This window comes from Bufo bufo, chromosome 2 (genome assembly GCF_905171765.1).
Source record: "Bufo bufo chromosome 2, aBufBuf1.1, whole genome shotgun sequence".
NCBI classification, from domain to species: Eukaryota; Metazoa; Chordata; class Amphibia; order Anura; family Bufonidae; genus Bufo; species Bufo bufo.
This window is the reverse complement of record NC_053390.1, coordinates 307767421-307790439: the sequence shown is the minus strand read 5'-3', so window position 1 is coordinate 307790439 and position 23019 is coordinate 307767421. Positions and strand designations below refer to the sequence as shown.

General features: G+C 44.4%; 1 protein-coding gene across 2 annotated transcripts in view; it reads right to left on the bottom strand.

Annotated features, from left to right (window-relative positions):
- LOC120989043 (myosin-6) overlaps positions 1-8160 on the bottom strand; it is a 117889-nt gene extending 109729 nt beyond the window's left edge. The window contains exons 1-3 of one of the 2 annotated variants that reach the window (XM_040416890.1): positions 7954-8160; positions 6935-7078; positions 5477-5633 (exon numbers count right to left, since the gene is read on the bottom strand). In XM_040416890.1, coding sequence (XP_040272824.1) covers positions 5477-5633; positions 6935-7078; positions 7954-8154 — 502 coding nt within the window. In that variant the 5' untranslated portion in view covers positions 8155-8160. The remainder of the gene's footprint in view (positions 1-5476; positions 5634-6934; positions 7079-7953) is intronic. The other variant, XM_040416891.1, reaches the window with a different exon arrangement.
- Between the last annotated feature and the right edge of the window lie 14859 nt (positions 8161-23019).

Genomic DNA, 23019 nt, shown 5'->3' with positions numbered 1-23019 from the left:
AAGAAATGGTAAACTGACATATAACATACATAATCCTGAAACACACACACTAAATCTTTGTTGATGTCCCATAACAAGTTTGAGGAAACTGGGACTTAGGGCTCATGTACACAACCGTCCTTGGTCTGGTAAACATGGCCCATATGTCGGCCCTATCTCCCAGATCAACGGTGGCTCCTCTGACCCAAACTCATTGCAGCATAATGCTGTGAGTTCCTATCTTACCGCACTACTATACTGTATTCATTCATATGATGATATGAAAACATTAGTTTTGACCCTTCCCCAAAGCACTAATACTACTATATACGTAGATGACAAGAATACAAGTGTAAAGCCATGTTGCTGATCATACATACTACTTGAATAACTGTGAAAAATTAAGTTTTAATCACTCACATGCCAGGATGCCAAGTGTCCGTGTAGTTATTAATACTTAAAGGGGTTGTACCAAGTTTTGAAGTTATCCCTTATCCACAGGAATAACTAAGTCATCGCTTGGGTCTGACTGCTGGGACCCCCAGTTATCCCCAGAACAGGAATCCCATTCCCCCATACTGATAGAGCAGCAGGGAGAGTTTAATTTTCTCAGTTATGCAAGGAGTATGATCAGCAACATATCTTATCGTCTTATAATCTATATAGCGTTAATGGTCCTTTAGGGGTGGTGAAAACTGGCTTTAAAGGAAGTCTGTCAGCAGTTTTGATGATGCTTAACTGCTGATAGCACTAGGTAGGGGCTGCATTTGTGAATCTTATCTCATCAGGAGTAGTGAAAGGTATAATGTTTTATTCTGCTCCTGTTCTGTACGTTGAAGTGCTCTCTCTGTGCTGAGCTGCTTCACAGTCCCTCCTCTCTGGTCTGAGTGACAGATGTAGTGTTCTTCTCATCGGATGCTACAGCTGTCACTCACACCAGAGTGGGGGGACTGTTGTAGTGTCCCACTATGTAAGGGTGGGCACTACTCAAGGGTCAATTGGGTCACGTTGTGCTCCACCTCCTGTGGAACATGGTTATGGTATTTTTATATTGCATTGTAATGTATAATTTAATGTTATCTCCTGTGTACCAGGCCTGTTAGGGGTGTAGTTCATCCTCCTAGGCAGTAGAGGGAGCTAGGGAACCCCCTAGTATATATAGTCAGGTCCAGCCCAGAGAAAGGGTGTGTGGTCAGAATCCAAGTGAGCACTTTAGCCAGAGGTTAGCTGAAGAGCAGGTTCTGACATGCAGCTAGATAGCCCAGGTTCCTAGCTTGCACCCAGGAGAAGAAGTTGCCTCCTGAAAATATCTAGCACCTTGAAAAGTACAGTGCAGAACCACTTTTATCCAGCTAAGTAGAAAGCTGAAGGGCGGAAGGATATTTACAGCAAGAGGATTTACACCAGAGGAAGGTTTCCCTACCCAAGGATAAAGCCAGCTATAGGGCATACGGGCCTTGGAGAAAGCCAGACAGGATCTGAGGAAAATACAGCCTGATCTGTAAGTGTTATTCCCTCTGAGTATCTTGCAAAGTCTTTGCCTGCCACTTATGTGAAGCCTGCCTGTGACCAACATTGTACATGTGGAACTAACTGAAACCTGTAAATAGTTGAACTGTTCAGTAAAAAGAAGTTCTGGTTCACTGCAACTTTGTGTACCTCAATTATTCCTACAACAAATCGGTGTGCCACCGTTACCGGCACTGGCATCACGAACTATAAGGGATCTTGCCACCGGCACATTAAACTTCCAACACCCAGGGCACCTCACCTATCACCTGGCCTGGTCCCTATATACAGAGAGTGCCCCAGAGGATTCATGTGCCAGCCTCTCCATCACTGCTGTACGCCTGCCCAGGGTAAATAAAAACTGTGAGTACCAAGAGCAACCCTCAGTTTGTTAACTACCCCTGTGACCTCATATTCGCTCACCCTGCAGGACTGGCGTACTGCACTGTGAAACCGCTTCACAGTACAGCTCCATTCTGGCCACTTGAGCAGCAGAATCTGGCACAATAAAAGTTCATAGTCTCACTACCCCTAATGAGAAAAGCTCCATAAAGGTATTCTTGTACTGCTCTCCCCAGCCCCTACCTAATGCTGTCAGCAGTTTAACATGGTAAAACTGCTGACAGACTTCCTTTAAAGAAGGGTGTAAAGCAGTCAGATACAGCTCTATGACTGGGGACATAAGAAAGTAAGTTGTGTGAGAGCTGAGTGGAGAAGCCTGTGAGGAAAAGGTTGCTACAGTGAGGTTCAGCAAGCCTTCAGAGCCTTGGTATCTCCCTCGTGGATTTTTTCTATACTACACATTTCTATACAGTAAAACTCTACCTGAAACACATTAAATCTTCGGGTATGCTTTTGATCTTACCTTGCCAGTGGGACCAGCATCCTTTTTGCGGTCTCCGATGGCGGCAATGACAGCAAAGTACTGAATGACACGTTTGGTATTTACAGTCTTCCCTGCACCTGATTCTCCACTAGAATTAGAGGATTATATGCATATTCAAAAATGCCAATAAATTTATAATAACAGATAACAATTGGTGGAAATGACGTACGTGATAAGAATGGACTGATTGTCCCGATCTGGAAAAAAAATTGAACAAACTTGTTTAGTAGTTACAGAAAACAGGGGGGGGGAAGACAATAGATACAATAACTGATTTGTAAGACATTGAATTTAAAGGGTTTCTGTCATCAGAAAAATCGTTATGTAGCTGGCTGACATTAGCGATGTGCTAATGTCAGCAGAACATAACTATATGACTTATATCTCCCTGCCTGCCGCCGTTAGCGCTATATAATGACTTTTATAATATGCAAATGAGCCTCTAGGTGCTAGTGGGGCGTTGCTGAAGCACCTAGAGGCTCCGTCCTCTCGCTGTTTGGCACGCCCTTGTAAAGGTGATTGACATCCTCGGTCTCCTCCAAGCCCCATTTTAGTATTAGGCGCAGGCGCAGTGAGTGAAGGGTGGCAGCAGGCGAGCGTCCTTCACTCACTGCGACTAATACTAAAATGGACGGCGCAGGCGCGGGATTTGCGGGGCTTGGAGGAGACCGAGGATGTCAATCACCTTTACAAGGGCTCGCCAAACAGCGAGAGGACGGAGCCTCTAGGTGCTTCAGCAACGCCCCACTAGCACCTAGAGGCTCATTTGCATATTATAAAAGTCATTATTTAGCGCTAACGGCGGCAGGCAGGGAGATATAAGTCATATAGTTATGTTCTGCTGACATTAGCACATCGCTAATGTCAGCCAGCTACATAACGATTTTTCTGATGACAGAAACCCTTTAAGGGGGTGGGGTTTCTCAATCAGTATATTTATTACCCGTCTGCAGGATAGGTGATAAATATGTGATCGCTGGGGGCCTCTTTGTGGATGTTTTCTAGAACAAGGGGCCAGAGTCCATTGTGCCTCCGCACTGCCCAACCATGGTGAGGAGGAGCATGGCATAGACACATTGAAATCATGCCCACTCTTCTTTACCCCTTATACCTGTTGTCAGGAGGCTCCCATACAGTAAAACTGCTGGCACAATGCATCGAAAATCTAATGTGATCAATCTTCTTAATATATGAACTTTGGGGACTTTACTAGTTACCTGTAAAGCATGCAAATAGTAGATTTATCTTTATATATAAAATTATTTTAGGGCCCTTAAGACTTAACTTTTAATAGAGATAAGATAAAAAACGCCCTATATACCATGAAATTAAATAAACAAAGGCAAAGATATGGCCTAACTACCACAGAGCATGTGACATCCACTGGATAGTTCCAATAATGGAATGTGTGTGTAGCTTAGATAAGGACAATACCTAGGGTGATACCAGTGACAGAAATGAGAGGCCTGGGGCAATAATATTAATGCAGGGGAGAAATAGAGGAAAAACTCTCCCTGTACAAGCCCTAACTATACCTCTGCCCAGGGAAAAACCCTGATGGTGGGATTTCCCTGTCCTCGTACTTGCCCTAACTGACCCTAGGAGACCCTAAACAAAGAGAGTTCCCCTCAAAAGAGGGTAGATAGAAAAGATAGTGACAAACTATCCCTTGATAATAATTAGTTGATCTTTATGACTATCTATACTCAGTGTTTTAGATTTATCTTTACCAAATATCTCCAATAAAGTTATAAGTTCTTGCTCTCTCTCCTAGAATTTTCTGCCAACCTTCTCAAAGCTACAGACCTTCAAACATCTGTTCGAAACTTACAGTACCTCTTCTGACAAGTGTATGACACTGGATATGCTGCAGATTTGCCGCATACAACATATCTGTTTTACAGTAGCAGCAAACAAATCTTACCTATATGCAACTGAAAACATCTGCACTTAAAAAGACGTGCTATGGATTTTGAATCTGAAACATGTCCGTTTATGCTGTGGCTTTCCAACATGGATTTTACCCTTCACAAGGAAGCAGAAAATCTGTAGCGTAAATTCCGCTAGGTGTGGTCATACCCCTGGAATTCTCACAATACCTCCACCTGACCTGTCCAGAGCAGCTGATTCCTTACCTTGCACAGCGGGATGTATGTGCTGCCTTCGGACTTGAAGAAACACAAGTTTTCTCTTTCCTCATCATCCTCAGGCAGCACATACATCCTGCACTGTGCTGCCTTTAGACACGAGGAAAACAAAATTACAGGTAACACAAATTTTCTCTATTCCCTGTATTTTGCAGGGCTTCTACTAAATGTATCTTGATTATAATTATTTCATTCGGCTGTATCACACTGTCTGCTGTGACTATTACAATGAATAACCCCCAAATTCTGTGCTGTTGAGGTTGACTGCACTATACAAATAAATGATCATTGCTATGAATCTATTGTTCGGTATCACTGCCACAGTTCTGAAGCTACATGTTTGAATAAAATTATTTGTGGGCGTTATTTGATACAGTGCATGGCATGGCAGCTGAACTGGCATGGTTAGTGATCTGTCTACTGGTACATTTGGCAATGCAGTTTCTGCCATGGTTTTTCATTTTGAATGGTGCAGTCCCGCTCTTGGTTTAGCCTCATTGAATGTAGCTCCCTCTGTGGCTTTTCATGGCATCCACATGGTAACCGCACCAACAATGGTCATGTCCATTCTTGCCACAGTCTGGAAAACTGCATGTTAAAAAACCTGGGCTGCATGAACTGCAGTATGGCGCTTCAGTGCAAATGGTGCTCAGCTTTCATCACAGAATCAAAATCCACCATGTGAACATACCCAAAGCGAAAGTATCTGGAAATCACAGGGCATCTGTTTAAAGGAACCAGGCAGACCTTCAGGAAAATTCACATTGACTTAATCCTTTCAGTCTCATTTTCAGATTGTTCAGCTTAGGGAGAACAATGACCTTTGCTAGTTTAGTTAACCGTGTCATTGCTCAGATATTTGTTGAAGTAGTATTCTTTACAAGTAAACACTGTATACAAAGTCTATATTTCAACATATCAGATATATGCAAAGTAGAGACAAAGAGAATCAGACCTGTCAGCATGTACTGATAGGCATTGTCAGAGATGGAGAAGATGTGAGGTGGAGCTTCAGTCCTCTTCTTGCCACGATAAGCAGCCACAACCTCTGCATTGTACACAGGAAGCCACTTGTAGGGGTTCACCGTCACACAGAACAGTCCTGAATATGTCTAGAAGGAAGCAGAATAACATGTATGTAGGTCACAATATCAATGAAGGTGTCAGAGCGGGGGGTGGGGGAAACCCCCCACCGTGTGGTGTCAGTGGCTAACGGGTAGCTGCTAGGCCAGGACGCCGGGATCAGGTCACCTCCTAATGGGTCCCTAATTCTGACCCTGACTCCTAACCGTATGAGCCAACCCAGATGAGAGGAGGGCTCATACTCCGGAACCTCGGGGCCCTACTAACCCTCAGGAAGTCCCTGGACTAGGAGCAGGGTAAGACGACCTGTTCCTCCACAACACGGACGAACAGGAGTCTCCACCGGCCAAGCTGCAAGGAGGGGGGAACACATACAGCATATGGAGATGGCAGGTAAGTGAAACCTACTACACACTTACCTGCCACAGACACACTGACTGGAACCCGTGAACAAGTGCTGGTGTCCCCACCAACATAAGAGGACACAGCACACACCACAACCACACAGGGACCCAGGACACCCATAGCTGCAATAAACATGACAGGGGAATGTCTAGTAAACATGCACCCAACACCACCAGACATGTAACACCAACTAGACATACAAACACCCTGAACATAACCCACTCCATACACATAGGGACAGGAAGGGAAGGAGACACCGGGATGACATAGAACATCTTCTATGACCACAAGGGTGGCCCTCACTGGACAGATGGCATATGAAGACCAGGAGGATAACTCCAGCATACACCATGGCTGGAGTACCCCTCAGCTTCAGGCCTCCAGCAGAGGCTAAATAGCCCAAGCAGCCACACCCACACCCACATACAAACCCAGTGTTAAAACACTAGGAAGGGAGTTAACCCTTCCAACACCAGACACGGGGAGGAAGCCACTTAAAGGGGAAGTGCACACACAAACATAGGAAAGCTACACGTTGCCGCAGGCAACAACATGCGTGGCAACCATGTCACAGCAATCACCCAGAAGGCCGAGACACTGCCACCGCATGCACACACAGCAACACGTTGCCGCGGGCAACTGCAAGTGTAGCAACAGTGTCACAGCGCACACCATAGGCCGTGACAGAAGGTCATGGAATTGCTGGTTAGTAATCAAGGTGTATTCTGCGTGTAATTAAACAGTTCCCCTTTCACTCAATCTTTGATCCAGAGTGATGAAGGATTGTGAAATTGTACTTGTGTATGTGATGTAACAAGGAAAGTGGAGTCAATCCGAATGCACTAAGTGTAGTACTGGAGAGTGATACCATGCAGATTACACATTGGAGGAGTCTTTCTGTGATAGTTATTGGACTGATACTCACATAGATCATCCAGGCTGCATAACGTTCTTTGAGGTTGTACAGCACGGCAGGTTCATTCAAGAAGGTCAGCATCGCCATGTCCTCGATTTTATCGAACTTGGGAGGGTTTTGTTGCATAAGCAGGCTGTCTTTGACAGTAACTGTCTGGAATACACATACATTTGTAAATATGAGAAATGTAATGGCCGATTTACACAGCCTGATTTTCTACCGAGAATAGGCCCGTGTAATGGTGCCGCAGATCATCCGATGAATGAGCGGAACGGCCGTTCATCAGGTGAAATGATCTTTGGTGCATGCACTTCAATCATTGTTTCTGGGCAGTAGATTGTGCTGTGTGAACAGCGATCTACTGCCCAGAAACAATAGGCCAGATTTATCATTAGCTCAGGTCAGAATAATGGAGTGAAAAAGTCCCAAACGCTAAAACTGCGCACAAATTTGCGACTTTTTTCTGCTCTGCACTATGCTCGCCAGTTTTCTGAAAGTGGGCGTGTTTTCTTATGTAAATTAATCTCTAGACAGATTTACTTTTGGGACTATTTAAAAAGTCGCAAAAAAGTCGCAATTTCACTCCAGTGAGGACCATGCTTATCTTATGAGACTTTTTAATAGAACATGCGACTTTTTCATAAAAACGTGCGACTTTTTCGTAAAGATGTGCGACTTTTGTAAAGCTGCTTACTGACGGATAAACTGCTACCGTCAAACCACATTTATTACAGTCTTAAAGGGCCGATCATAAATCTCACTTGGCTAAAACTGACTTTAGCCATATGTTAAAGTGGAGTGAGCCGTCAGAGTCATGATAAATCTGGCCCAATGAGTCTATATGAGCGACTGCAGTATCCATTGCTTGTCCCCGTACAGTGGAGGTAATTGCTGATGAGCAGGCAGTTATCAGGAAGGAAAACGTCCTTCCCGATACTTGCCTGCTCGTCAGCGCATGCAAATATACATTACTGTAACAGTTCAGTCCACTAGACCTCACCTGTCATACTTTCTAAAGCACTTCTTACCTTCCCATTTTCAGTGTCTGCTGTTATGGTATCTCCGTCACGGCTGGTAACTTTGGCTTTCACATATTCTTCTTTATCATCAGGAACAAAAATATCTTTCTTCATATCGAAGGGGCGTGTTTGGGCCTCCAGACGTTCCTTGTCAGACTTTCGCAGAAAAGGAGCAGCAGCCCCAAATTCTGACATTACAGCGTCACCCATGATGTACTATTTGAGATGGAAATATATGTCTAAGCACTTCCTAGATTCTAATGATTTATATGTCAATGTGAATAGTGTATGTACTCACCTAGGAGCAGGCAGATAGTAGATGCAGATTTTGGAGATAGCTCTGATGACACCTCTGTTTTCACAAATGTAGATGTCATATTTATATATGCACACCTGTTTCTTTCCCTGCCCAAAATCCAGATATGGGCTCTATTGTCTACGAGTCACACCCCTCCCCACATAGCAAGAGAACAATTGAGGGTCTCGCGTCATACATTTGGAATTGTGGTGGGGAGCTGTGGTGGACATGTGAGACAGAGGAGTACTGCAAGTGTGACATACCATTGAGTGTCTTTCTGATCTCAGGGAGAATGGAAGACATGATTAACTCATGCCTTACCACATTCTTAGTAGGCAGCAATTGACCCCTGACTGGTTAATAACCCATTATGAACCAATTTATGAAACATAGGAGGTTAACTGTGAAAAAATCCATTATCCATCTAGCAGAAATCATGATGTAATCATTAATATGTTATCTGTCCTTGCCACAGGAGTTCATTCATTAAAAGAAAGCAGGCTAAATCTACCCATCCATGCTGCACCGAAATGTCCCTCAGATTGAAACAAAATACAGTACTTAAAGGGGTGGTACAGGTTTGAAAAACATGTGTCACGTTCAGGTGTGGGAGGGAAACACCACACCGAACATAGGAGGAAAAGGTGTGAGGGAATAAGGCCTGGAGACTAGGGAAAGGAGATGGACACCTCCTAGTAAAACCCTAATCAAAGTCCTGACTAACTACTGGTATGAACAGACCCCAGAGGTAGGTGAGTTCATACACAGGAATACCTAGTGTACTAACTCACCCTATACGACCCTGGTACCAATGTCAGGACTGAGACAACCTGTTCCTCCAAAAGGAAGGACGAACAGGAGTTTCCCTCAGGCCTTAATACAAATCACAGGGTAATGCAACATACAAAATAACCCAAACAAAATACAAAAGGGAAAGAAAACACTTAACTTGAAGTGGCTATGGCAGCATCAGGAACTCAGCTGAGATCCACACACCAGCTATCCACAACTCAAACTGAAGCTATAAACCGCATAGCATAGTGGGAGAAACAACAATAAATAGAGAAGGTTAAATGACCATAATAGCCAGACCTGGGGAAAGAAGGTGTGGCAAGCACCAGAAACAACACAGACGTCATTTGAGCCAAACGGAAAACATGTCAGATCAAACCACATGTTGCCAAGCACACCTATCTCCTGCCACCTGTCGGGGGAATGTCCGTGACAACATGGCTGCCTTCTTCCCAAATCAGTGCCACAACTATCCGAAGGTTGAGTTTGGTGTGTGCAGAAATAGTCACTTTAATAACGCTAAGCTGCAATACACAACCTGTGGACAGATGTGGTACTGTTTCTGAAGGAAGGTAGCCATGTTCTCCAATCCTGTAAAATCCCTTTAACCTCCTCAGGACCGCCGTACGCAGGATTGCGTCTTTGCGGCGGTCCTGTTGTTCTGGGTGGACGCGCCGGTGCGTCCTCTCGCGAGACGCGAGATTTCCTGTGAACGCGCGCACACAGGCGCGCGCGTTCACAGGATCGGAAGGTAAGCGAGTGGATCTCCAGCCTGCCAGCAGCGATCATTCGCTGGCAGGCTGGAGATGTGATTTTTTTAACCCCTAACAGGTATATTAGACGCTGTTTTGATAACAGCGTCTAATATACCTGCTACCTGGTCCTCTGGTGGTCCCCTTTGTTTGGATCGACCACCAGAGGACACAGGCAGCTCAGTAATATGTTGAACCAAGCACCACTACACTACACCCCCCCCCCCCCCGTCACTTATTAACCCCTTATTAGCCCTTGATCACCCCTGATCACCCCATATAGACTCCCTGATCACCCCCCTGTCATTGATTACCCCCCCTGTCATTGATCACCCCCCTGTAAAGCTCCATTCAGATGTCCGCATGATTTTTACGGATCCACTGATAGACTGATCGGATCCGTAAAAATCATACGGACGTCTGAATGCAGCCTTACAGGGGAGTGATAAATGACGGAGGTGATCACCCCATATAGACTCCCTGATCACCCCCCTGTCATTGATCACCCCCATGTAAAGCTCCATTCAGATGTCCGCATGATTTTTACGGATCCACTGATAGACTGATCGGATCCGTAAAAATCATACGGACGTCTGAATGCAGCCTTACAGGGGAGTGATCAATGACTGTGGTGATCACCCCATATAGACTCCCTGATCACCCCCCTGTCATTGATTACCCCTCTGTCATTGATCACCCCCCTGTAAAGCTCCATTCAGATGTCCGCATGATTTTTACGGATCCACTGATAGACTGATCGGATCCGTAAAAATCATACGGACGTCTGAATGGAGCCTTACAGGGGAGTGATCAATGACTGTGGTGATCACCCCATATAGACTCCCTGATCACCCCCCTGTCATTGATCACCCCCCTGTAAAGCTTCATTCAGATGTCCGCATGATTTTTACGGATCCACTGATAGACTGATCGGATCCGTAAAAATCATACGGACGTCTGAATGGAGCCTTACAGGGGAGTGATCAATGACTGTGGTGATCACCCCATATAGACTCCCTGATCACCCCCCTGTCATTGATTACCCCCCTGTCATTGATCACCCCCCTGTAAAGCTCCATTCAGATGTCCGCATGATTTTTACGGATCCACTGATAGACTGATCGGATCCGTAAAAATCATACGGACGTCTGAATGGAGCCTTACAGGGGAGTGATCAATGACTGTGGTGATCACCCCATATAGACTCCCTGATCACCCCCCTGTCATTGATTACCCCTCTGTCATTGATCACCCCCCTGTAAAGCTCCATTCAGATGTCCGCATGATTTTTACGGATCCACTGATAGACTGATCGGATCCGTAAAAATCATACGGACGTCTGAATGCAGCCTTACAGGGGAGTGATCAATGACTGTGGTGATCACCCCATATAGACTCCCTGATCACCCCCCTGTCATTGATTACCCCTCTGTCATTGATCACCCCCCTGTAAAGCTCCATTCAGATGTCCGCATGATTTTTACGGATCCACTGATAGACTGATCGGATCCGTAAAAATCATACGGACGTCTGAATGCAGCCTTACAGGGGAGTGATCAATGACTGTGGTGATCACCCCATATAGACTCCCTGATCACCCCCCTGTCATTGATTACCCCTCTGTCATTGATCACCCCCCTGTAAAGCTCCATTCAGATGTCCGCATGATTTTTACGGATCCACTGATAGACTGATCGGATCCGTAAAAATCATACGGACGTCTGAATGCAGCCTTACAGGGGGGTGATCAATGACAGTTGGGTGATCACCCCATATAGACTCCCTGATCACCCCCCTGTCATTGATCACCCCCCCTGTCATTGATCACCCCCCCTGTCATTGATCCCCCCCCCTCTGTAAGGCTGCATTCAGTCTTTTTTTTGGCCCAAGTTAGCGGAATTTTTTTTTTTTTCTTACAAAGTCACATATTCCACTAACTTGTGACAAAAAATAAAATCTCACATGAACTCACCATACCCATCACGGAATCCAAATGCGTAAAATTTTTTAGACATTTATATTCCAGACTTCTTCTCACGCTTTAGGGCCCCTAGAATGCCAGGGCAGTATAAATACCCCACATGTGACCCCATTTCGGAAAGAAGACACCCCCAGGTATTCCGTGAGGGGCATATTGAGTCCATGAAAGATTGAAATTTTTGTCCCAAGTTAGCGGAACGGGAGACTTTGTGAGAAAAAAATAAAAATATCAATTTCCGCTAACTTGTGCCAAAAAAAAAAAATTTCTATGAACTCGCCATGCCCCTCATTGAATACCTTGGGGTGTCTTCTTTCCAAAATGGGGTCACATGTGGGGTATTTATACTGCCCTGGCATTCTAGGGGCCCCAAAGCGTGAGAAGAAGTCTGGTATCCAAATGTCTAAAAATGCCCTCCTAAAAGGAATTTGGGCCCCTTTGCGCACCTAGGCTGCAAAAAAGTGTCACACATCTGGTATCTCCGTACTCAGGAGAAGGTGGGGAATGTGTTTTGGGGTGTCATTTTACATATACCCATGCTGGGTGAGAGAAATATCTTGGCAAAAGACAACTTTTCCCATTTTTTTATACAAAGTTGGCATTTGACCAAGATATTTATCTCACCCAGCATGGGTATATGTAAAAAGACACCCCAAAACACATTCCCCAACGTCTCCTGAATACGGCGATACCAGATGTGTGACACTTTTTTGCAGCCTAGGTGGGCAAAGGGGCCCACATTCCAAAGAGCACCTTTCGGATTTCACTGGTCATTTACCTACTTACCACACATTAGGGCCCCTGGAAAATGCCAGGGCAGTATAACTACCCCACAAGTGACCCCATTTTGGAAAGAAGACACCCCAAGGTATTCCGTGAGGGGCATGGCGAGTTCCTAGAATTTTTTATTTTTTGTCACAAGTTAGTGGAAAATGATGATTTTTTTTTTTTTTTTTTTTTTCATACAAAGTCTCATATTCCACTAACTTGTGACAAAAAATAAAAAGTTCCATGAACTCACTATGCCCATCAGCGAATACCCTGGGGTCTCTTCTTTCCAAAATGGGGTCACTTGTGGGGTAGTTATACTGCCCTGGCATTCTAGGGGCCCAAATGTGTGGTAAGGAGTTTGAAATCAAATTCTGTAAAAAATGACGAGTGAAATCCGAAAGGTGCTCTTTGGAATATGGGCCCCTTTGCCCACCTAGGCTGCAAAAAAGTGTCACACATCTGGTATCTCCGTACTCAGGAGAAGGTGGGGAATGTATTTTGGGGTGTCATTTTACATATACCCATGCTGGGTGAGAGAAATATCTTGGCAAAAGACAACTTTTCCCATTTTTTTATACAAAGTTGGCATTTGACCAAGATATTTATCTCACCCAGCATGGGTATATGTAAAAAGACACCCCAAAACACATTCCCCAACTTCTACTGAATACGGAGATACCAGATGTGTGACACTTTTTTGCAGCCTAGGTGGGCAAAGGGGCCCACATTCCAAAGAGCACCTTTCGGATTTCACTCGTCATTTTTTACAGAATTTGATTTCAAACTCCTTACCACACATTTGGGCCCCTAGAATGCCAGGGCAGTATAACTACCCCACAAGTGACCCCATTTTGGAAAGAAGAGACCCCAAGGTATTCGCTGATGGGCATAGTGAGTTCATGGAAGTTTTTATTTTTTGTCACAAGTTAGTGGAATATGAGACTTTGTAAGAAAAAAAAAAAAAAAGAAAAAAATCATCATTTTCCGCTAACTTGTGACAAAAAATAAAAAGTTCTATGAACTCACTATGCCCATCAGCGAATACCTTAGGGTGTGTATTTTCCGAAATGGGGTCATTTGTGGGGTGTTTGTACTGTCTGGGCATTGTAGAACCTCAGGAAACATGACAGGTGCTCAGAAAGTCAGAGCTGCTTCAAAAAGCGGAAATTCACATTTTTGTACCATAGTTTGTAAACGCTATAACTTTTACCCAAACCATTTTTTTTTTACCCAAACATTTTTTTTTAATCAAAGACATGTAGAACAATAAATTTAGAGCAAAATTTATATATGGATGTCGTTTTTTTTTGCAAAATTTTACAACTGAAAGTGAAAAATGTCATTTTTTTGCAAAAAATCGTTAAATTTCGATTAATAACAAAAAAAGTAAAAATGTCAGCAGCAATGAAATACCACCAAATGAAAGCTCTATTAGTGAGAAGAAAAGGAGGTAAAATTCATTTGGGTGGTAAGTTGCATGACCGAGCAATAAACGGTGAAAGTAGTGTAGGTCAGAAGTGTAAAAAGTGGCCTGGTCTTTCAGGGTGTTTAAGCACTGGGGGCTGAGGTGGTTAAATTTATTTTATAACAACCAAAAAGATTGAGTAAACTTATTTTATTTACTTTTAAAGATCTGCCTCATGATGTGTTACGTAAACCCTAGAAATGAGGAAAAACATGGTTTATTTAGATCCACTTTAAAGAGGACCTTTCACTTGTATAAACTATGTGAACTGAGTATGCTGACATATAGAGCGGCGCCCGGGGATCTCACTGCACTTACTATTATCCCCGGGCGCCGCTCCGTTCTCCCGTTATAGGCTCAGGTACCTTTGCTCAGTAAGTTATAGTAGGCGGTGTCTTCCCTTGTCCTGTGGGCGTCTCCTTCTCCTAGGCTGCAACGCTGGCCAATCGCAGCGCACAGCTCACAGCCTGGGAGGTTTTTTTCTCCCAGGCTGTGAGCTGTGCGCTGCGATTGGCCAGCGCTGCAGCCTAGGAGAAGGAGACGCCCACAGGACAAGGGAAGACCCGCCTACTATAACTTAAGGAGCAAAGGTACCGGAGCCTATAACGGGAGAACAGAGCGGCGCCCGGGGATAATAGTAAGTGCAGTGAGATCCCCCGGCGCCGCTCTGTATGTCAGCATACTCAGTTCACATAGTTTATACAAGTGAAAGGTCCTCTTTAATGCTATGTATTGGAAATAAAAAGGAAGTGGGGACAAATTGCACACCCTTAGAGATTATGCAAGCTTTTATTTCTGAAGAGCAAATGGACTTCTGAGCATCTCGAAAATATACGACACCCCCTCATATGCTCTGGCTTCAACTTTTTATCTTGAAGAGCAGTTTAAAATCTCAGCAAAACCTCTTTCAGTTGATCACCCATTGAATTAAATAAATGATGCATAACAAGTTACCAGAAGACCTTAACATAAATTACAGGCCCATTTACATGTGCCTATGCACAGAGAATTCATCAGGAACTAAAGTTTATATGAGCGTCCATTCCCAATCATTAGTTGTATTTACATGCAGCAATCATCGCTGTTGTGTTAGAATGAATGACTGTTACTACGATCATTCACCCATATACAGTTCCAGAGTTTGTTGGCAACACATTACTGTGTGATATGCTGTCAAGAAGAGATGATTTTTTTGTGGCACATAAACATCAGATCAGCCGATTGATCACTTGCACATTTACATGAGCCATCAAGATTTACATGAGTATCAGGAACAGGCGTTCATACAAACTTTCGTTCCCAATGATAGCCCAATCACTGGGCCATGTAAATGGACCCTCTGGCAGATATGTATAACTTTGGAGAATAAAGGCCTCTTTACACTGTATAAGTGTTCGTAGGAACGCTTGTTAGCAATAATCTGTCAGTGTAAAGGTGCCGCTGACTACCCGATGCAGGCAGCAGATGATGCTGTCTAAACAGCACTCTGCTACCTGCAAACAATGATTCTGTATGGGGATGAGCGATGTTATTAGTGGTATCCTTCACTAAGAAGCAGGCGATTACCGGGAAGGAGCGCTTCCACCCCAAAATAGTCTGTTCAATTGAGCAGTGTAAAGGGGCCTTATGAGCCAGTGTCAATGGTTAGGGATATTTGGCTTGTGGGTGAAATTTTAGGATGAACCTAACAAGCACTCTAACCTTTGCAGGTGAACTTAAAGTGAACTTAAAGTAAACTTTTGAATGCACATGTCCAACTGTTCAATGTTTCAGTAGTTTTTGCACAACTTGCTGTTCTCTAACAAGGAGCTTAACGGCAAAATTCACAACAGGTGTTTGATCCATGAATCGACATATAAAATAAATAAATTTCCTGGTTCAATTAGAATTGGTATTTAAACAGTCCTACTCATCATACTGTCCACATTTTGACATCATGAGACCAAGATGACACCTAACAATTGATCAACAGTACCTCACCATTTCAAAGCTTCAAGCAGGATGTTCTCAGACCGAAGTGGCCACTGAGCTTAGAGTGTCACCGAGTGTCATCAGCAGGTTGTAACAGAGATACAGGGAGACTGGAAGAGTTACAGAAAGGCATAGAAGTGGACGTCCTTTGGCCACATCCCACACTGATGACCACTTCATTGTGAACAATGCCCTGCGGAACCGGATGATGCCACGCCACTCCAGGCACGTTTACATCAGCGTGCCTGTGCATGAACAACACATGCCTAATTTCATCTTCATGGATGACATTGCGTCAGCTTATCGAGGTTGCATCATTAGGGAACGGCTGCTGGAGACTGGGGTACCTCAAATGGAGTGGCCTGCACTTTCTCCAGACCAGAATCCCATTGAAAACCTATGGGATCAGCTGAGTCGCTGTGTAGAGGCTCGTTACTCTGTACCCCAGAACCTCAATGACCTGAGGGCCGCCCTTCAAGAAGAGTGGGTGCCATGCCTCAGCAGACAATACGTCATCTTGTGAACGGCATGAGATGTCGTTGTCAAGCTGTAATTGATGCTCAAGACCCCATGACAAGTTTTTGAGACATTGACATTTTTGTGGGGGTATACCCACCACTGTTGTTGGCTTTTGTTTCAATAAATTGTTTGATATGAGTAAATCACCATTGCATGCTTCTACTTAAATGCCTTACATTCATGATATAATATCACTGTAGCATGAACTTTTACGTTTTTCATAAATCTCACCCGAAATATCCATAACTTTTTGTGAGTAGTGTATATGACCACCTCTCCATTCAGTCCCAGCCTTGATGAGGCTACTAACTGTGAATCCTCCTTTTCCCAATAGATGGTAGTACCAGAAGCAGGGAGCAGTTATCATTCTTTCCCTAGCGGAGGCAGGCTGTGGGCATCCGGGAAAAATAATTTAATCCTGGACAACCCCTTTAAGCCCCTATACTTTACAGTGTTCCCTTCACCATACATTCTGTATGTAGGAGTCCATGAAAATATTGCTCATGACATATAATTACCAGCAGTATGCCAGAAGTGTTGAGTGACAGCTGTCATCATAAACCAGATTGCGGTAGCACATCAGACGGAGTGGGTGAAGAGGTTAATAGATGGGGTGAGGGTCTCTATAAATATCTAGGTATCAGTATCCTTTATCACCATATCACATCTTTATAAGGCAGTGTGGGGCTGCAGAGGTCACCTCTACTTTATAATCCAACAATTCTTGTCAGCTGCCCCGCTTCTCCAAACAAGAGGTCTAGAAGAAGGAGGGGGTGGCATCTGGATTCTGACCAGCTATGCTTAGCCATTGTTAATCTCTGCTGGTAAAGAGCTCTGTTCTGCTTGTCTTACACCCTGTACACGATAGAGACAAACCCAGTAAAATATCTATACTGTATATAGTGCATATGTCATCATAAATACACCAACGTTCTAGTACAGTTACTGTAGTGGTAATAATCATATACAGCAGGGGTGTTATTTTATGTGTTATGCTTAGCTGACAATTCTCTGATTGTGGGGGTTTTCAGAAAATAGCTCAGAAGTGCAGCTGAAACATAAACTTGTGCAACATTTTCTATGCGAGAAAACTGTTGGCCAGCTATTTCCAATTCAGGTATATACATGCAGCGATCACCTCCACAGTATGAGGATGAGCGATCGCTATTGCGATTGTGTAACATCCCAGAGTTATGTTACGAAACACTTTTACCCCGCTACAATCTGTTAAGTGCATTTATATTGTCATCCTGTGTAATTTAACATCACATCCTCACTAATGTGCATTGAAATCCTTGTTAAATGTATTTGCTGTAATTTTCAGGTTCACCAGCAGCAATGTGTTTACCAGAGACTTAGACAGTTTAGCATTTCTAAACTGGAATAGTACATTCCAGTTTAGCTCCCCCCTCTTTGAGGAGGTGTGGAATGTTCCCACATCTTGCCTTATGGGTGGGGAAGGAAGTTACAGTTAGTGTGCCAGCCACCCCGGCTAGGGGAAGGCTGTGCTGGTAGGAGCTCCCAGAAATAGGGATCCCAACCCAGGATCTTGTCTCAGTTGAGACCAAAGATCACCATTTCCAGTCTGAGCCTTCAGCCTCAGCTGGTGTAAAGCAAGCAGCCACCTCCAGAACTCGCATGCGCCGTCAGACTCAAGCGCGATCCTGTAACTGAATCGCGCGTGAGGAAGAGAAGACAGGCAGGCATCAGGGACGGCGCATGCGCAATTCAGTTACAGGATCTCGCTTGAGTCCGACGGCGCACTCAAGCGCGATCCTGTAACTGAATCGCGCATGCGCCGTCCCCGATGCCTGCCTGTCTTATCTTCCTCACACGCGATTCAGTTACAGGATCGCGCTTGAGTCCGACGGCGCATGCGCCGCCCTGTACAAGCGCGGTCCCGGCGACTGAACCGGGTGTCAGTTACACTGCTTAGAGGAGGGGTTAGGACAGGGGAGTTACAGCCCGGAGTGAGGGAAGGGCTACCCCCTTGACTTCTAGCGTGACTTCAGGAGCTGGAGACGAGGACTTTATAAGTCGTTTTTTTCATGAATATACATCCCAGGAAAGCGGCACAAGAATGCATTGAAACAGAATGAGGATAATCTATAAGGTACTGGTAATAGTTTATTAAGTGAAATTCAGGTGAAAGGTTCGCTTTAATACTTCTTAATATACCCTATGACTCTGTTGACGTCTCATTTTTGGCTACATCGGCACACCTCTGAAGTGTTCATAGTAATAATAATAATCTTTATTTATATAGCACCAACATATGCCGCAGCCCTTTCTAATAAGAGGATTTATGTACAAACAAAATCATATATTACACAGCAAAAAACTGGTCAGCAATTAAAACAACAGGAATGAGGGCCCTGCTCGCAAGAGCTTACAATCTATGAGGAGATAGGGCTGAAACAGAAGGTAACAACTGCTTGATTGGCACAATGGTCCAGCCATGTTAACACAGAAGGGGAGTGATTTTCATGCCTGATCAGGTTTGTTCAGTTTTGATTTAATACAACCAGATCTGGCCAAAACGGAGCCATCAGTATGTATTAGGCTACTTTCACACAAGCATTTTTGCTGGATCTGGCAGGGCTCAGCCAAAACACTTCCGTTACTGATATACAACCATCTGCATCCGTTATGAATGGATCCGGTTGTATTATCTTTAAGGCTACTTTCACACTGTACCGTCATGGATCTGCACAGACGGATCCGTTCAGATAATACAACCGCATGCATCCGTTCAGAACGGATCAGTTTGTATTATCTCTAACATAGCCAAGACAGATCCGTCTTGAACACCATTGAAAGTCAATGGAGGACGAATCCGTTTTCTATTGTGTCAGATTGTGTCAGTGAAAACAGATCCGTCCCCATTGACTTACATTGTGTGCAAGCAGCGTTTTGGTGTCCGTCTCCAAAGCGGAATGGAGACTAATCGGAGGCAAACTGATGCATTATGAGCAAATTCTTTTCCATTCAGAATGCATTAGGGCAAAACTGATCCGTTTTGGACCGCTTGTGAGAGCCCTGAACGGATCATACAAACAGAAAGCCAAAACGCCAGTCTGAAAGTAGCCTAACATAGCCAAGATGGATCCGTCATGAACTCCATTGAAAGTCAATGGGGGACAGATCCGTTTTCTATTGTGTCAGAGTTAAACGGATCCGTCCCCATTGACATCATCTTGCTCCGCATCCCATGACGGACAGAAAACTGCAGCTTGCTGCGGTTTGCTCTCCGGTATGAGAACACAACCAAATGGAACAGAATGCTTTTAGGAGTATTCCATTCTGTTCAGTTACATTTTGTCTCTATTGACAATGAATGGGGACAAAACAGAAGTGTTTTTCTCCGGTATTGAGATCCTATGACGGATCTCCATACCGGAAAATAAAAACGCTAGTGTGAAAGTAGCCTAAAATGGAATGGATCCTTTTAATTCAGATTTTGAGATTCTCTGCCAGATCTCAAAACCTGAAATAAAAACAAAGATGTGAAAGTAGCCTTAGACTGCATGAGCAGAGTCACCAGCCGATATCTACTGCTTAGTGCGTGGGGTGTAGATATTTGATGATGGATCAGGTTCAGAAGAATGATGATGAAGGGAGGTGAATGGAGAACAGTTAGATCGGGGGGCGGATGAGGATTTGTGACAGTAAATCTAATTTAAAATTGTGGTAATGATCGGCTCAAAGTAAGAGCAGTCCCGTCAGAATTGTGATAGTTGGCAGATCAGTCATTGATGCTTGATGAAGACCTCCATGAATCAAAGGAAACAGAGTTCTACAATGTCAGTAAGTATATGTGGCACTATAAATCACTCTAGATCACTACTGGCACTATACCAAGCACTCATTTTTATATGTGGGAAATATGACTTCATTATTGACATACAATATAAATCTCTGCTTTAAATTATATTGTGAAAACTCACAGCACTGATAACTGATTCTCTCCTTTTCTGATCCACACTTAATTTTAGGGTTTAAAAGCTGCATCTGAAAACCTGTACACGTGGCTGTACCCCTACTGCCTCCACTGGATAGGTCATCAGTATCCGATTTGGGGGGTCTGACACCCAGGATCCCCACCAATCAGCTGTTCAAGAAGAGAGCAGCGCTGCTGTGAGCGCCGTGGCCTTCTCGCTGCTTTTACTAGGCCAGTGACGTCACATTCATCTGTCACATGGACTAGGAGCAGCTCAGCCCCAATTAAAGTGAATGGGGCTGATCTGCAGTACCAAGAACAGCCACTATACAATGTACAACGCTGTACCTGGTGAGCTGATCGGAGGGGGTCCCGGGTGTTGAACTCCCACCGATCAGATACTTTTTTTCCCACCTTGTCACTAAAAAATCCTTGTCACATAAACTACATTTAAAGTGTTATGAGCCGAAATCTGTGCAGGAAAAAGGTCATATGAACATACCATTTGCACATAATGCACATAATGCATGCATGTGAATGGTGCATATCGTGTATGGTGTCATACCAACCCTGGCACTCTGTGTAGCATTATATTGTGTGCCTCTGTGTTAAATAGGAGGCACTAAAAGTTAAGATGGCCATACTGATGAGATAACTGTTGGATGAACGCTTGTTCGGCCAACAGATATCTCTCCCAATCATTCAATACATATGCATGCTAGGCTCGGCTGAGCATTCATATATAATGAAAGGGTAGAGGGAACAAACCAGCTGCCAGACACCTGTGACAGCGGGTTATCTCCTGAGAACAAAATGATTGGGTAGTTGAAATCCAACATGCCTGATCCTTATATCTCCCAACATCAGCCATCAGTGAACAGTAGTTATTTCACCTGAAATCGATGTGTTTTGCAAACAAACATGTGATGTGTATGGCCAGCTTTACAGTGTTGTCTCCTTATTTAAGGATCAAAGATTATCATTATGTATGCAGTATCTGCATCATAATTATATTCTGGAAATAGTTTTTATGTTATTCGTGACTTGTCTACTATAAATATTGAGCTCTATTATTATGTTGTTCCAGATTTTTATTTCTTCCATATGCAGTAGTATCCCTTAGCAATGGCTACAAGCTGTCAGAAGTTTAACTTGATAGATATGTGAAGGATGGTAGAAGATTTGGCGTTCCAACCCCTTATAAAGATATACAGCTCATATGTATATAGATTTAAAAAAAATCCTGCCCTCCTTGAAAAAATAAAAAGTCCATTATATAATAACTATGCAAAAACCAGACTGCTATCACAGGATATCATGTCATGTGGCAGCATCGTCTGATGGTTGTAGGTCTTGGTGAAGTCTGTAGCAATAATGTTTGTCTAAAGCAGCGGTTCTCAACCTAGGGGTCGCGACCCCTTTGGGGGTCGATCGGCCCTTTCCGGGGGGTCGCCTGAGGCTTCCTATTGTGGGTCCAGGCCTGTCGCTAACAGACAGGCAAAACAAGCAAATGCTTGGGGCCCCGAGCTGGCCCGGGGCCAAGCAGAGCCGGTGCTTGTTTTGCAGCTGAGTAACTCAGAAGATCCGATGGTATATTCTAACCCCCCACGCGTTCCCATGGTGACGGGGACGCTTGCCTGGGGGTTAGAATATACCATCGGATCTGAGTTTTACGAGCTCAGTGAGATCGTAAAAACTCAAATCCGATGGTATATTCTAACCCCCAGGCGTTCCCATGGTGACAGGGACGCTTGCCTGGGGGTTAGAATATACAGGGCCACGCCGCTCACAGCAGTATATTTATAAACTAATCAGTAACTACTTTAACTTTAATCATTGCTCATTGCTGAGCTCTTTACTTGGATTATAATTTATTTGGATATGGGATATCTTACTTTGTCTTAGCTCCGGTAATAGCAGGCAGTGCGGGGGGAGGCGCTCACTCACTGACGTCACGCGCCTGCTCCTCCCCCTAGGCGGCGCAGGCACGTGACATCAGTGAGTGAGTGCCGCCCCCCGCACTGCCTGCTATTACCGGAGCTAAGACAAAGTAAGATATCCCATATCCAAATAAATTATAATCCAAGTAAAGAGCTCAGCAATGAGCAATGATTAAAGTTAAAGTAGTTACTGATTAGTTTATAAATATACTGCTTTGAGCGTCGGGGAGGGAGATCTGTGGATGGCACTGTAGGGGGATCTGTGGATGGCAGTGCCATCCACAGATCCGCTTACAGTGCCATCCACAGATCCCCCCCTCCCCTAAACAGTGCCATCCACAGATCTCCCCCCTAAACAGTGCCATCCACAGATCCCCCCTAAACAGTGCCATCCACAGATCCCCCTAAACAGTGCCATCCACAGATCCCCCTCCCTAAACAGTGCCATCCACAGATCTCCCTCCCTAAACAGTGCCATCCACAGATCCCCCCTCCCCTAAACAGTGCCATCTGTGGATGGCACTGTTTAGGGGGGATCTGTGGATGGCACTGTTTAGGGGGGAGATCTGTGGATGGCACTGTTTAGGGGGGGATCTGTGGATGGCACTGTTTAGGGGGGAGATCTGTGGATGGCACTGTTTAGGGGGAG